The following is a 16,947-nucleotide window of genomic DNA, read 5'->3' on the forward strand; positions in this document are numbered from 1 at the left end:
GGTATGCTGAAAACAAATATTGTATTTAAATTTTCCGCAAATTAGTATTTTTCCGGGTATTAAGTAAAAATATGCATGCACTTGCACATACAATAGCCACCATATTATTCATCTTAATGAACAAGCTCAGAACCTGATAAAAACTTTTAAACCCGGGTTCTTGTTCACTCTTTAAGATATATGACTTATTTTAGAGAAAAAACAACAGCAAAACAAAAGAAAACACAAATCATTATCTGACTTTTTAATTTCTGTTCTATAATTCAAATATGAAGCGATGTTTTCAAAGTGCTGTCGTCTTTCTTATTTCAACTTTTATTTATTTTAGCAGATAATAGATTTAAAGAGGTCTTACAAAAGATATATTTGAATAATTTTATTGGACCAGAGGATTTGATTAAAATTATCAATTATTGCAACAACCTTATGCTAAATACAGTAAGTTATAAATAAATAAAATGCAATAAGAATATCCTACTCTACCATCCTTAGAAGAAAATACAATTGCAGCCAACTGTAGTAAAATTTTAAAAAAACTCCAAACTAACCATAATTCTACCATATCTAACATGACATGTAACTGCAGAATTACAAAGTGATTTCCCCTTTAATAATAATTGCATGTACAAATATTTTGTCAATAAATGTGTCATTAAATATGATAACATTAATATTAATATCAATACTATTACTACTAATAATAGCAACTGCATATCCAACAATATGAATATTGATAATATTAATAATAGAAATAGTAATAATTACAGTAGAAATATTTATAATAATATCTACACATATATTGGATCAAAACGCAGTATAAATTAAACATAGAATTTCAGCATTTTAAAAAACTTGTTGATCTGTGTGTGCTTAAACAAATATTTAATTTTTTTTTTTTTTCAATTTTTTTTTAATAATTTTTTTCTAGCTGGAGATGGGATATCTTACCAAATGCCAGACATTCACAGGCTATTTCATACATTTTTTTTTTAAAGATTTCAAATGTCCTTTTAAGTGCAATTATTTGACTGAGGCTAGCAATATTACATCTGTAAAAGAGAGAGAAAGCAGAGAAGAAGAAAGATGGGGGGAGGGCTAAAAGACGTCCAATATATGCCAGCATGTAAAACAAACGTTAAGGTAATGAAAATGATGAAGATGAAGATGTAATCGATTTGATGACACTTACCAATCCACCGTAAGAGACAGAGAATCCTGCAATTTGATCACAGATTTCAGAAAGTTGCATTTCTGTGCTGAGTTTCAAGTTAAGTGCACCCGTTGGCAGAAGAAGTAAGAGTTGAAAGTGTTCTTCTTTACGGGCGACGAGCATAGACATAATCGCTGCCGCTAGCGTGGTGGAGATCACAGGAGCACCGCGGACTGCACAACGGAACATGTTGTCACCAACCTTGACAGCAATCAAATAACGCTTGCCTGTACGAGGTACATTCTGGAAACATAAATACAATGTTAAATATCAGATAATAGAAAGAATAAAAAACCATGATGGTGAAACTGGATTAAATAAAAAAGGTTTTGAAATTCCATATAGATTCCTAATAATCACGTTGACACACTGGTTCTTGTTAGATCATCAAAGTTAAGCAATGTTGAACCTGGTTAATATCAGATGGGTGACTATTTGAGAATACCAGATGATGTATGTAAGAGGATATCAACACTTCTCAGCAAAAATGACAAAAATCCAATGTCGTCATCTCTCCTGACAGAAATATCGAACTGCTTGTAAATTTGATATTTCCTTGACATTTCCTCCTTCAAAGGAAGCCGATTCAGCTTCCCTTGAATGTTGAATGTATACTGCTGGCACACATTCAACACAAAGATTTTCAAGTTTGAAAAGATGCCCCTGAAGAAGGTTAAAAGTTACATCGTCGAAAATGTTGCAAAAATAACAACGAAAATAAGGATATTAGTGTTATGTATACATCAGCTAGTATTTATTTCATGATTTTAATTTGAAGGAGAAACAGCTGATTACACATATTAACCTACTTGAGCCATTGCTTGGTGTCTATGTCATAACACCGGATAGAAAATAGGTGGTGTCATTCAATTTGGTAAACCCCAACCAATTACGGTATCTTTAAATAAACATATTTAAAAAAAAATAAGTAAACAAACATATTTATTTGAAAAAAATTATACGTAAAAGATTAATAAAAAATTTTCCACATATAATTAAAAAAAAAAAATGTTTATTTTAATATATTTTTTATATATGTAAATATGTTGCCAAGCTAATCAAAAACCTTGATTCCAGTAAAGCAACTGGCCCTGACGGTATTCCAATTATAGTACTCAAAAAACTTCAACCTGAACTAGCGCCCATACTTACAAAACTGTTTAAACGTTGTCTTAATGAGAATAGTTTCCCATCTCCCTGGAAAATTTCATCAGTATGCCCTGTATTTAAGAATTCAGGTGATCGCTCATCCCCCTCTCAGTACAGGCCAATAAGTCTCCTGTGCGTCATGAGTAAGTTGCTAGAATCTGTGTTAAATACAGAAGTAATCAACCATCTCAACAAAAATAACCTTCTTAGTGACACTCAATATGGTTTCCGTTCTGCTAGATCTACAGCAGATGTGCTTACAGTTATATCGCATAGGATTAGCAAATCTCTCGACGGTGGCAATCTTTCTAGGGCAATTGCTCTTGACATATCTAAAGCCTTTGATAGGGTATGGCATAAAGGTTTACTTCATAAGATCGCTAGCTATGGTATAGCTGGAAAAGTCTTCTCAATTATTAAATCATTTCTTTCTGATAGGTTCATAAGAGTAGTAGTTGAGGGGCAAAAATCAGAAGCTCACAGTATTAATGCTGGTGTCCCTCAGGGGTCCATCCTGGGCCCAACTCTTTTCCTGATCTACATTAATGATCTTCCAAATCACATCCTTACATCATTTGTAGACATCTATGCTGACGACACTACCATTTATGGTAGCACATCTAAGACAGTAAACGACCAAGTTCTCTCCAATTCTCTCTCCTCTGATCTTGAGCACGTAGTACAATGGGGAAAGGAGTGGCTGGTTACTTTTAATGCATCTAAAACCAAGCTTCTCTCTTTACATCATCAACATTCTAATCCACATCTGGCATCAATTGAAATGAATGGCTCTCGTCTTCAGGAGGCCTCAAGTTTTGACAAGCTTCTGGGCTTGACCATTACTCCTGATCTTAAATGGAACACGTACATCAAATCTGTTGCCAAGGCCGCTAGAAAAATGGTGGGATCTTTCTATCGATCCAGTAAATATCTCACTGCTGATTCTATTCTCTATCTATATAAGAGCCAGGTACGTCCAAGGATGGAATACTGTTGCCACATCTGGGCAGGAGCTGCTAGAAAGGACTTGTCCTGCCTTGATAGAGTTCAAAATAGACTTCGTAGCCTCGTAGGAGATGTCCTTTTCTCCTCCTTGCAACCTCTATCTCACAGAAGAGATGTTGCGAGTTTGTCTCTGATGTATCGTTATTTTCATGGAAAGTGTTCGACTGAGCTTCAATCTATGGTCCCCCCTCGCCAAGCTGTAAACACTATCAATAATTCCCCCCACACTTTTACTATATTGTCCAATTTCTATTGTACACTCTTTAACCCTTATCCTTGAGTGGCGTCTTGGCCTTGATAATGTGGTGATGCCTATGTAAAAAAAAAAAAAATATATATATTTTATTTGAAATATGTTCATTTACAGACACATTTTTACAGAAATAATAAATATTAAATGTAACATACGTTTTTCAATAAATTTTTAAAACAAATATATTTACTATTATGAATTTTTCACCTATAATTTTTTTTTAATAAATATATTTATTTACTATTTTTCACATATAATTCTTTTTTTAATAAATATATTTATTTACTATTTTTAACCTATAATTTTTTTTTAATAAATATATTTATTTACTATTTTTCACCTATAATTTTTTTTTTAATAAATATATTTATTTACTATTTTTCACCTATAATTTTTTTAATAAATATATTTATTTACTATTTTTCACATATAATTTTTTTTTAATAAATATATTTATTTACTATTTTTAACCTATAATTTTTTTTTAATAAATATATTTATTTACTATTTTTCACCTATAATTTTTTTTTTAATAAATATATTTATTTACTATTTTTCACCTATGATTTTTTTTAATAAATATATTTATTTACTATTTTTAACCTATAATTTTTTTTAATAAATATATTTATTTACTATTTTTCACCTATAATTTTTTTTAATAAATATATTTATTTACTATTTTTCACCTATGATTTTTTTTAATAAATATATTTATTTACTATTTTTCACCTATAATTTTTTTTAATAAATATATTTATTTACTATTTTTCACCTATAATTTTTTTTAATAAATATATTTATTTACTATTTTTCACCTATGATTTTTTTTAATAAATATATTTATTTACTATTTTTAACCTATAATTTTTTTTTAATAAATATATTTATTTACTATTTTTCACCTACAATTTTTTTTAATAAATATATTTATTTACTATTTTTCACCTATAATTTTTTTTTAATAAATATATTTATTTACTATTTTTCACATATAATTTTTTTTTAATAAATATATTTATTTACTATTTTTAACCTATAATTTTTTTTCAATAAATATATTTATTTACTATTTTTCACCTATAATTTTTTTTTTAATAAATATATTTATTTACTATTTTTAACCTATAATTTTTTTTAATAAATATATTTATTTACTATTTTTCACCTATAATTTTTTTTTTAATAAATATATTTATTTACTATTTTTAACCTATAATTTTTTTTAATAAATATATTTATTTACTATTTTTCACATATAATTTTTTTTTAAATAAATATATTTATTTACTATTTTTCACCTATAATTTTTTTTAATAAATATATTTATTTACTATTTTTCACATATAATTTTTTTTAAATAAATATATTTATTTACTATTTTTCACATATAATTTTTTTTTAATAAATATATTTACTATTTTTCACATATAATTTTTTTTTAATAAATATATTTATTTACTATTTTTCACCTATAATTTTTTTTTTAATAAATATATTTATTTACTATTTTTCACATATAATTTTTTTTAAATAAATATATTTATTTACTATTTTTCACATATAATTTTTTTTTAATAAATATATTTATTTACTATTTTTCACATATAATTTTTTTTTAATAAATATATTTATTTACTATTTTTCACATATAATTTTTTTTAAATAAATAAATTTATTTACTATTTTTCACCTATAATTTTTTTTAATAAATATATTTATTTACTATTTTTCACCTATAATTTTTTTTTAAATAAATATATTTATTTACTATTTTTAACCTATAATCTTTTTTAATAAATATATTTATTTACTATTTTTCACCTATAATTTTTTTTTTAATAAATATATTTATTTACTATTTTTAACCTATAATTTTTTTTTAAATAAATATATTTATTTACTATTTTTCACCTATAATTTTTTTTAATAAATATATTTATTTACTATTTTTCACCTATAATTTTTTTTTAAATAAATATATTTATTTACTATTTTTCACCTATAATCTTTTTTAATAAATATATTTATTTACTATTTTTCACCTATAATTTTTTTTTTAATAAATATATTTATTTACTATTTTTCACATATAATTTTTTTTTAAATAAATATATTTATTTACTATTTTTCACCTATAATTTTTTTTAATAAATATATTTATTTACTATTTTTCACATATAATTTTTTTTTTAATAAATATATTTATTTACTATTTTTCACCTATAATTTTTTTTTTTTTAATAAATATATTTATTTACTATTTTTAACCTATAATTTTTTTTTTAATAAATATATTTATTTACTATTTTTCACATATAATTTTTTTTTTAATAAATATATTTATTTACTATTTTTCACATATAATTTTTTTTTAAATAAATATATTTATTTACTATTTTTCACCTATAATTTTTTTTAATAAATATATTTATTTACTATTTTTCACCTATAATTTTTTTTTTAATAAATATATTTATTTACTATTTTTCACCTATAATTTTTTTTTAAATAAATATATTTATTTACTATTTTTCACCTATAATCTTTTTTAATAAATATATTTATTTACTATTTTTCACCTATAATTTTTTTTTTAATAAATATATTTATTTACTATTTTTCACATATAATTTTTTTTAAATATATTTATTTACTATTTTTCACCTATAATTTTTTTTAATAAATATATTTATTTACTATTTTTCACATATAATTTTTTTTTAAATAAATATATTTATTTACTATTTTTCACCTATAATCTTTTTTAATAAATATATTTATTTACTATTTTTCACATATAATTTTTTTTTAAATAAATATATTTATTTACTATTTTTCACCTATAATCTTTTTTAATAAATATATTTATTTACTATTTTTCACCTATAATTTTTTTTTTAATAAATATATTTATTTACTATTTTTCACATATAATTTTTTTTTAAATAAATATATTTATTTACTATTTTTCACCTATAATTTTTTTTAATAAATATATTTATTTACTATTTTTCACCTATAATTTTTTTTTAAATAAATATATTTATTTACTATTTTTCACCTATAATCTTTTTTAATAAATATATTTATTTACTATTTTTCACCTATAATTTTTTTTTTAATAAATATATTTATTTACTATTTTTCACATATAATTTTTTTTTAAATAAATATATTTATTTACTATTTTTCACCTATAATTTTTTTTAATAAATATATTTATTTACTATTTTTCACCTATAATTTTTTTTTAAATAAATATATTTATTTACTATTTTTCACCTATAATTTTTTTTAATAAATATATTTATTTACTATTTTTCACCTATAATTTTTTTTTTAATAAATATATTTATTTACTATTTTTCACATATAATTTTTTTTTAAATAAATATATTTATTTACTATTTTTCACCTATAATTTTTTTTAATAAATATATTTATTTACTATTTTTCACATATAATTTTTTTTTAAATAAATATATTTATTTACTATTTTTCACCTATAATTTTTTTTAATAAATATATTTATTTACTATTTTTCACATATAATTTTTTTTTTAATAAATATATTTATTTACTATTTTTCACCTATAATTTTTTTTTTAATAAATATATTTATTTACTATTTTTAACCTATAATTTTTTTTTTAATAAATATATTTATTTACTATTTTTCACATATAATTTTTTTTTAAATAAATATATTTATTTACTATTTTTCACATATAATTTTTTTTTAATAAATATATTTATTTACTATTTTTCACATATAATTTTTTTTTAATAAATATATTTATTTACTATTTTTAACATATAATTTTTTTTAGTTTTGCCTTATTAAATGACACAACTAAAGGGAGATCATGTATTTGAAAAATATAAATGGCTAGACAAAACGAGCAAAAGTAATAGACCATTGACTTAAAATGAATGCTTTACACCAAAAAATCCCTAACTGTGCATCGAACAGATACAATAATATTCATTACACCTTATCACAACAACGATCCATACAAACTTTAGTTAGAACAGGCCAGTAGTTTCTGAGAAATTTTCTAGAGTAAATGTGGTCATGTGGTGACTAATCCCTATTTAATCCCTAACTGTGCATAGAACAGATACAATAATACTTAGTTTGCTGCACTTTATAACAAAGGTCCATACAATTTTTTAGCCAGACTGACCCAATAGTTTATGAGAAAAAGTGGACCAGAAAGACTCAGAGAAATATAATATAGATTACTTCATTTTTTCCACAAGATTTTTCAAGTAATGAGAAAACAGCATTAAAATCACAAATAATTCATATTCACTCAAGAAAGTAAAATAAAAATGTATTTTTCTTTTACAAATATATGTAAAATATTTAGCCATTAAAAACCTTTAAGACAAAGGCTCACATTTTGGATTCCATTAGCAATGGAATATTATTGGCAAAATGCAAGAAGAATATGATTAAATAAAGTGAGAAACTTAAAAATTGTTGAAAGAAAAATCTAAAATTATTAAACAATTACTTCATAAATGTTTTAACAAGGTTCAGCAGACTAAGAAAAAAATTGTAAGTTGTTATGTTGCCCAGAGGAAGAACTGCATGCAAAAACCAACCTGTGGAAAACCAACATTGTCAATATGGGAAAGATGTACCTGCATACTTTAAAAGATTCTGGCAAGCTTCCTTGTGTTTTCAGATCTGGTGGTAGCAACAACTCTGTAATCTACACAAGCTGTCATTATTGGGTTCACGATACGTTGTCGTTATTGGGTTCACGATACGTTGTCGTTATTGGGTTCACGATACGCTGTCGTTATTGGGCTCACGATACGCTGTCGTTATTGGGTTCACGATACGCTGTCGTTATTGGGTTCACGATACGCTGTCGTTATTGGGTTCACGATACGCTGTCGTTATTGGGTTCACGATACGCTGTCATTATTGGGTTCACGATACGCTGTCGGTATTGGGTTCACGATACGTTGTCGGTATTGGGTTCACGATACGTTGTCGGTATTGGGTTCACGATACGTTGTCGGTATTGGGTTCACGATACGTTGTCGGTATTGGGTTCACGATACGCTGTCGTTATTAGGTTCACGATACGCTGTCATTATTGGGTTCACGATACGTTGTCATTATTGGGTTCACGATACGTTGTCGTTATTGGGTTCACGATTTGTTGTCGTTATTGGGTTCACGATACGTTGTCTTTATTGGGTTCACGATACGTTGTCTTTATTGGGTTCACGATACGTTGTCGTTATTGGGTTCACGATACGCTGTCGTTATTGGGTTCACGATACGTTGTCATTATTGGGTTCATGATACGTTGTCATTATTGTCATTGGGTTCACGATACGCTGTCGTTATTGGGTTCATGATACGTTGTCATTATTGGGTTCACGATACGTTGTCGTTATTGGGTTCACGATACGTTGTCATTATTGCTATTGGGTTCACGATACGTTGTCGGTATTGGGTTCACGATACGTTGTCGGTATTGGGTTCACGATACGTTGTCGGTATTGGGTTCACGATACGTTGTCGGTATTGGGTTCACGATACGTTGTCGGTATTGGGTTCACGATACGTTGTCGGTATTGGGTTCACGATACGTTGTCATTATTGGGTTCACAATAGGCTGAGTGAGGAAGAGTGATTTATTAAGTTTTATTTTAACCTGACATAACACAAAATTGATGGAGCTCTCTCAATATTATCAAAATAACATTAGCAGCGTCAACAAAATCAACAGGAGCAGCAACAAAAAATCAGCAGGGGCAGAAAGAACGATTTCTGCAAAAATAATCAATTCTGATTGGTTAGAAACCTAGAGTTTAACTGGTTTTGTGACCTATCTTCAACCAATCAGAACACAATTGCCATGGGAGCCGAGCACCTGCCAGATTTCTTTATATAAGGCAGGATACACGCTCGCCCAACACAGAGATTCAGAGGAGCAATAACGTTTCCAAATAAACCCTTGTCAATCAGAATCACAATTCTCATAAGGTCAATTTGACCCTAACTGCTAGGCCAAGAGTTCTTGACAATTCACACAACAATTTCCACACTGCAGCGCTGTCATCTCCATCTTCTCGATAACCACCAACACTGTTGCAGTCATACTATAAATATCATCACAAATGATAATTTTCCACACGATAAAGTCCTGATTAAAATATTGTCACAAACGATAACCTCTACTCTATCAAATCCGGTTTAATTATCATCACAAACAATAACTTCTAAGGGATGAAACTCTGCTTTAATATCATCACAAATAATGATTTCCACGTGGTCAAATCCCGCTTTAAATATCATCACAAATACACGGACAACTTCAATTATCTTCACAAGGGACTCACTACATATTTTTCAATAACCCTCTCTTTGACAATCTTTCTTCACTCTGATATCGTCTTACGTGATCATTTCTATGCAGACAATTCAACTCCAATTATCTCCACAAGGGACTCAGGTACTCACTCTCCAATAATCCTCTCTCTCATACTCTTTCCTCACTAACAACAATTTCCTTTAAAATTCAATAAATGATTGTAAAAGAATCTGTCAAAAGGTCCACCCTGTGTTTTGTCCATTTCTTTCTCACCACCTTATGCTTTATTCATTAGGTAACAATAAATTTGAGAGAAAAAGAGATAAAGATCTAGTCAGAGTTTATACAGCATAATCACACAGACCGATTCCAGCTGGATCACCAAAGTTAAGCAACATTGAACCTGGTCAGTACTAAATGGGTGACCATTTAGGACTTCTGGGTGCTGTATGTGCTCTCCGCTTATCTCGGCATTGTTTCTAGTCATCCTGGACTTCTCCTTACCACTGGACTCAGTGCCAATTCAGGAGAGATGTGATGGGGATTGTGCAACCCTTGCCTCACAATTACATGCAAAGGAGTATCCTTTGTCTTTTGAAACTGAATGGAAGCATCAAAGTCAGAGTTTGGAAGTTAATTTCTAAAAGTCATCCAATGAAATGACAGGAAACAGAAGAAGATGATGCTTCTGCTGGTGATGAAGTATACCCTGATACAGAGATAAATGAGTTTGGGAGTTAATTTCTAAAAGCTGTCCAATAAATGTTAGAATGTAAAGAAGAAGAAGAAAATGATGATGATGATGATGTATAAGATTTTTTTGTGATGTGATACACTTACCTGAATGGACGTATTAAGTGCTGAGTTGAGGGCACTAACAACATTGGAATTACGCGTCCATTTTCGGCGTAGACCTTTGCCTTGTTCATATGTACGCATTGCTATCAACACAGAATACGGATGAATCCTTTTAAAAAAAAAGTAAAGATTCTGAAATATTATTTCCATTCTTAAAGAAACATAAAAAATTGTTACTTAAATTGCATTATTTTTGTGGTTTTATTCTTAAATTCTTTCAATGTAACTGATACAAGACGTATTTATAAACTTTTTAGCCTGATTTCCAAATCACCTGTGTGATAGCTTTGGTCCTCTATTCATCAAAATCTGTTTCCTTTCAAAAAACTTTTAAAAAGAGTTTATGATATTTCACTCAGTTTGCGAACAGATTGAGTCATATCAATAAGTATTATTGGATTAGACACATTTTTAATAATGCTACATTACAGGCTGCAACCATATTTAGAATTCATACCATTAGTCTAGAATCTCCATCTTGTTCAGAACATGGATCTTCTGAAAAACATTTGAGGATGTGCAACTAACTGAATACTTTCCATCAGACACTTTCCAGCCTCTGAACACTTTGGATTTATTAAAGCTCAGATGTATTAACTGACTTACTATACACCAACAAAATTATTAACCATCTTGCTGACAACAATGTGGAGCACCTTTTTGATGTCCTTGTGTCTCACACATATAAACATGGTTACAAAGTCAGAAGACAGCACAGCTCCCATAACTTTTGGAAACATTTTCTCATGCGAAGTATTACTGAAGCATACAACAAACTGCATCAATTGTTGGATGCTGAGATATTGCATCCTTTAAAACCTTCATGATTCCTGAAATCTGACAAAACTATATATGATGTACTAAATCCATATGCATACACACATGTATATCTCAACCCATATACTATTCATTTCTCCCTACAGTTGTACATTATCCTATGTATGATGCATACAATTCTGATGCATTTTTAATACAGCTGTATACAATGATTTTGTTATCATTATTATTATTGATTGTAAAACATATATTGTAGATTAATGAATTGGTTTCACTACAGGTTTTTTGGGTCATCAAATCTGCTCCCTCAGCAACCCAAGTATTTCTTTAAAGAAAAGTGCCTCTTCATTGAATGTGATCTTGTGATATGCTCTAGCAACTGACTTAATAAACACCCACAAAATTACGAAAAAAAAATAACTCAATTCATCTTTTTCATCTCTTTGTATCTAACATACATGCAGACGTGACAACATAGCTCCATAACTTCCAGAAACATTATATCATGTTCAGAATTGTCAAAGCATGAAACAAACCGGCAACATCAGTTGTTAGATGCTGGGACACTGCATCCTTTAAAATCCCCATGATTCCCATAATTCGATAAAACTACACCTGATATCCCCCCTCCTTCATACTCACTTTATGAGTTGTGCACCTGAGCACTGTAAACAATAATTACATTATTATTAAAATTTATCATAAAATACATTTGGAGATGAATTGGTTTCAGTACAGTTTTTTGAGTTTTAAATCATCAAATCCACTTCACTAGCAATCCAAGCATTTCTTAAGAGAAAAATGTCTCACTTTCAAATGTGATGTTGCCATCTAAATAAAAATTGGCATCACTCCTTTTTACTAACACTGTAATTCGCACCACCTCTTGATTTCGAGTTCTTCTTTATGTAACAAAATGTCCTCCAAAATTTGTCCTTAATGCAGCCATTCTTTTCTTATGCAAATTAATGCCTTTATATTTTTAAACCACAGATATGCTTCACATAAACAGTATAAACTAAAAAACATGACAAAAAATAGAAAAAGAAAACAGATTATATCATGTGACATAGGATCATCTAATGTAAATTGTTTTCACAGTCCAATTACCTGTATTTAAAGCCTCCACCAGAATAGATCTAGTTATTAAAATGCAAATATATTTTGTAGAGGATACGAGGTCAGTCATCAATGATGAATTATTTTCACTGTAAGCTTTGCATATTAAATCATCAAGTCTATTCCATCAACAACACAAGTATTTCTTAAAATGCCTCTTCTCATCTTGAATGTTCTGTTGCGACATGTTTCACATAAACATTGTAAACTAAATAACCTGACAGAAAAAATAGACACATCAGGTGACATGAATGTTTGGCATCAATGAATGAACATCTTTTTAACAGTCCAACTTTCTGTATTTAAGACCTGGTTACTGAATAGAACTGAATGTCAATTTACTTTTAACAAATGAAATTCCCTTAATTCGCTAAAACAATACCTGAGGCACCCCATTCATACACATACACATGCACTTTGGATAAATTGCACCTGAAGACAATGATTCGATTTATTATGATTTTTCAATAAAAAAAATCTTCAATGTTTCAGAAAATTCAGTTCTTGTCCAGAATTCCCATAATATTAAAAAACAAAAATGAAGATAAACCTGTATAATGTCATGGCAAAATGGAAATATCATATTCCAAAAATCACATAAATTTCAAGAAACAAAAGGAGATAACTCAACAATAATTCATATTTACTAGATTTAATTTGTAATGCTTACGAATTCCCAGTAATCGCTTTAAAATGATTTTCTTTATAAAAATAAAACTAATTGATCAGTTTACATAATTTTTGGAATATAATATTTTTGTTTAGTCATGTCATACAGATTTTGTTTTTAATATAGGGAGAATTCCGGACAAAAACCGAAAGTTCTACTTGGATGATTAAATATCAGAGATCAGCCTTTAATAAAGAAAATCATTTTTGTTTTTCTTGTTTTGAATTTCTTAAAGAAACAGTTCCACTCTCTCTTGAGGTCAAAGGTCAGGATTCATTATCATGATAACCATTGCCTTATCTTTCCCAGATACAGAAGTTGCCAGTCGATGTCAGTTTTGCTGGTTTATTTAGACTTCCTTCTCTCTCTCTCTCTTTTTTTTTTTTACAAACGAGTCACCAAACATGAGGTCTTTCAAAAGGGCTCAAGAGTTTAGTTTACACTACGATTCATATCTATGCTAATAAATCAAAATCAAACAAGATATGCATTCCTGTTTTAATGCTCTAATACATAAAATTAAATTAAACATCAGACCTAGATAACAATGAATCTGAAGAATCAAAATTTAATTGTGATAATGGAGTTTTTTTTTTATCATTGCACTATATTCTTTGCACACATGTATTTTACTTTAGTTTCTTTCAAAAATATATTTATTCCACCCAAGAAAAATGGAGACATATTTTTGTTAATGCTCTAAGCTAGACAATGCAAAGCTAGACAATGCAAAGAATTAAATAAACGAATGCTAATTTGTTTAAATCAATATATATATACGAGGGACGTGCAATAAGTAATGCCCCTAACCCACTTCCAGTTGTCTGATCTAGCTGAAATTTTACATGTGCAATGATCTACAGGTTATGTGGCTCTGACTAATTGTGGTTTCTGTTTTACAGGTGTTTGAACTGAGTCAGCTGTGAAATGGAGCCTGTTGAATGTTGAGCAGTGATCCGGTTTTTGTATTTGAAAGGACGCACCCCACAGGAGACTTTTGATGAAATGAAAGAAACTTATGCTCCATCATATGACCTTGTAAAATGTTGGCATCGTGAATTCAAACATGGCCGGAAGTCTGTGGAAACAGCTCTCAGACCTGGTTGCCCCCCTTCTGCCATTGATGAAGCATCTGTCCGTCAAGTTGAGGCTGCCATTTTGGAAGATCAGCGCATTACTATTTGCCAAATAACCCAAGATGTTAAGATTAGTACAGAGTCTATGGAAACTATCATTCATGACCATTTGCATATGTATAAGGTGTCTGCCAGATGGATTCCCAGGTTGCTCACACCATTCCAGAAGCAAGAACACGTCGAGTGCTCGAGGATGAATTTGGAGATGTGCCAAGAAGATGAGTCAAAGTTTTTCAAAAGACTGATTACACAGGATGAAACCTGGGTCCATCACTATGATCCAGAGACCAAAGCCCAGTCAATGCAGTGGAAGCACTTGGACTCACCACCTCCAAAGAAGGCAAGGGTGCAGCCCTCCGCTGGCAAGGTCATGCTCACAGTCTTCTGGGACCAGGGCGGAGTAGTGATGACAGATTTCCTGCCAAAGGGTACCACAATTACAGGAGCCTATTATGCTTCACTTTTGAGGAAATTAAAGGAAGCTATCAAAATCAAGAGGTGGGGCAAGATCAGTAAAGGTACCCTCCTCCTGCAGGACAACGCTCCGGTCCACAACTCGCATGTCGCCAGATCAGAAGCACGGACGTGTGGTTATGAAATCCTCCCCCATCCTCCCTACTCTCCTGACCTTGCACCCTCTGACTTTCACCTCTTCCCAGCCATGAAGTTGTTTTTGAAAGGAAAGTGTTTCCCAGATAATACAACCTTGATTTCTGAAGTCACGTCGTGGTTGGAGGACCAACCTGGGATGTTCTACAAAAACGGTCTCCAGAGCTGCAGCAAACGATGGGAGAAATGCATAACTCTGGGTGCTTCCTATGTAGAGAAAGACTAATAACTGTGCCAAGTTTTGTTGCTCTACTGCTATGGGAAGTGAGTCAGGGGCATTACTTATTGCACACCCCTTGTATGTATGTATATATATATATATATATACTTTATTATTTATATATATATATATATATATATATATATATATATATATAATAAAGTAAAGTCAGACTATTTTGCGACTTCTGTCATCAATAACTATCGATATATATGATACACAATTAAAGATGAATTTGTGCTTGTGCAGTATAATGAGGTTTTAAAAAATGCAGTTTAGATAAAAACATTATTAGATACGTGTCATGTTGGAAATAGTAAAAATTCGAAAAAATGATTGAGTGGAAGATCTGTTAGAATTAGTTTTACAAAAAAATATGAGATATTAACGATCCGCTGTTTTCTATTTTGAAATGACAGATTTTAATATTTTCTCAAAATCATAGACTGCAGTTACCTTCCCTGGATTTTAAGAACTCTTCGACATTAAGAAATCCGATAAAACTTTATAATTCAATAAATTTTATTTTTACTTGTAATTATTTTTTCTACTTGATCATTTTTTGTTAAATTAAAATGACAAGTAACTATGTAACAGTATTTATTTGAAATCAACTTATACTGCACAAGATGAATTAAAAAAGAAATTACTTTTCAGAAACAATTTCATCAACATTCTGAAGTCTTTCGATCATGTGTTTGGAAGTATCACAGGTTGGTTCTAGCAATCCTTGGCTGGCAATTTTAGAGATGTGTTGCAATAACATTGACAGGGGCAGCCTGTGTACCAGTGTATTCCAGACCTAGATGAAAAAGAAGGAAAAAGCACAGTGCTTTAGCAAAGTAACAAATAGATGAGAAACACAAACAAAATCTTCATATTATTTGGACTCTTCAGACAACTCTCCATATCTTGAGTGTTATTTTCACAAAGAGAAGCATTGGAATTAGTGCATCATCATATATGTGTTAAATAATGAGACCGACCATAGGTCGGAATAAAGAAGGATAAGAATTAAAGTAATGATATCCCCAAACAGTATGTCAGAGAAAGTGGAAACCGGGAGAATCCATCCCAGATTCTGACCTGTGATGTAGACAAGACATCAATCGTAAACAAAGGAACAATAGATGCAATCGTAATAAAAACAAATAGTTATGAGTCAATCAGGTAAACAGTTACGGAGGTCACGCACACTATGTATTGGTCTGTCCCCCCTCCCCCCGTCTGCTATATGCCACAAGCTATATGTCAATTGTAAAAATAAAGTTTGACTTCTTTTATATTAAAAAAAGAAATTGATAGTCATTATTAATACAGAAATTGTGGAGTGACGTCACAAATATAGGTTCTCAAAAAAGGACATAGTGGAAAGGAAATTGAACAAAAATAAAAAAGTATATATATATCCTAGCATGGGTGCCCAGCATTGCCCGGGTATTTGGAGGTGTATGTTGAGCAAAAAAAAAAAAAAAAAAAAAAAAGAAAAGCGGTAAATTTTTTTTAACTTTGACCCCTATTATGACCCCTTAAAATTTATTGTTTTGGGCTCAACTCAAATTATTAAGTTAGATCCATGTCCAAGGAACCTATATCT

The 16,947-nt window shown here is 29.1% G+C and overlaps 1 protein-coding gene across 1 annotated transcript in view; it reads right to left on the bottom strand.

Annotated features, from left to right (window-relative positions):
- LOC145241520 (RNA-binding protein RO60-like) overlaps nt 1-16,947 on the bottom strand; it is a 224,191-nt gene that overhangs the window by 15,180 nt on the left and 192,064 nt on the right. Inside the window, exons 3-5 of the mRNA XM_080104563.1 lie at nt 16,001-16,152; nt 10,802-10,928; nt 1,190-1,453 (exon numbers count right to left, since the gene is read on the bottom strand). Coding sequence (XP_079960689.1) covers nt 1,190-1,453; nt 10,802-10,928; nt 16,001-16,152 — 543 coding nt within the window. The remainder of the gene's footprint in view (nt 1-1,189; nt 1,454-10,801; nt 10,929-16,000; nt 16,153-16,947) is intronic.

Source organism: Euprymna scolopes, chromosome 20, assembly GCF_053919585.1.
Source record: "Euprymna scolopes isolate OS-2025 chromosome 20, ASM5391958v1, whole genome shotgun sequence".
NCBI classification, from domain to species: domain Eukaryota; kingdom Metazoa; phylum Mollusca; class Cephalopoda; order Sepiida; family Sepiolidae; genus Euprymna; species Euprymna scolopes.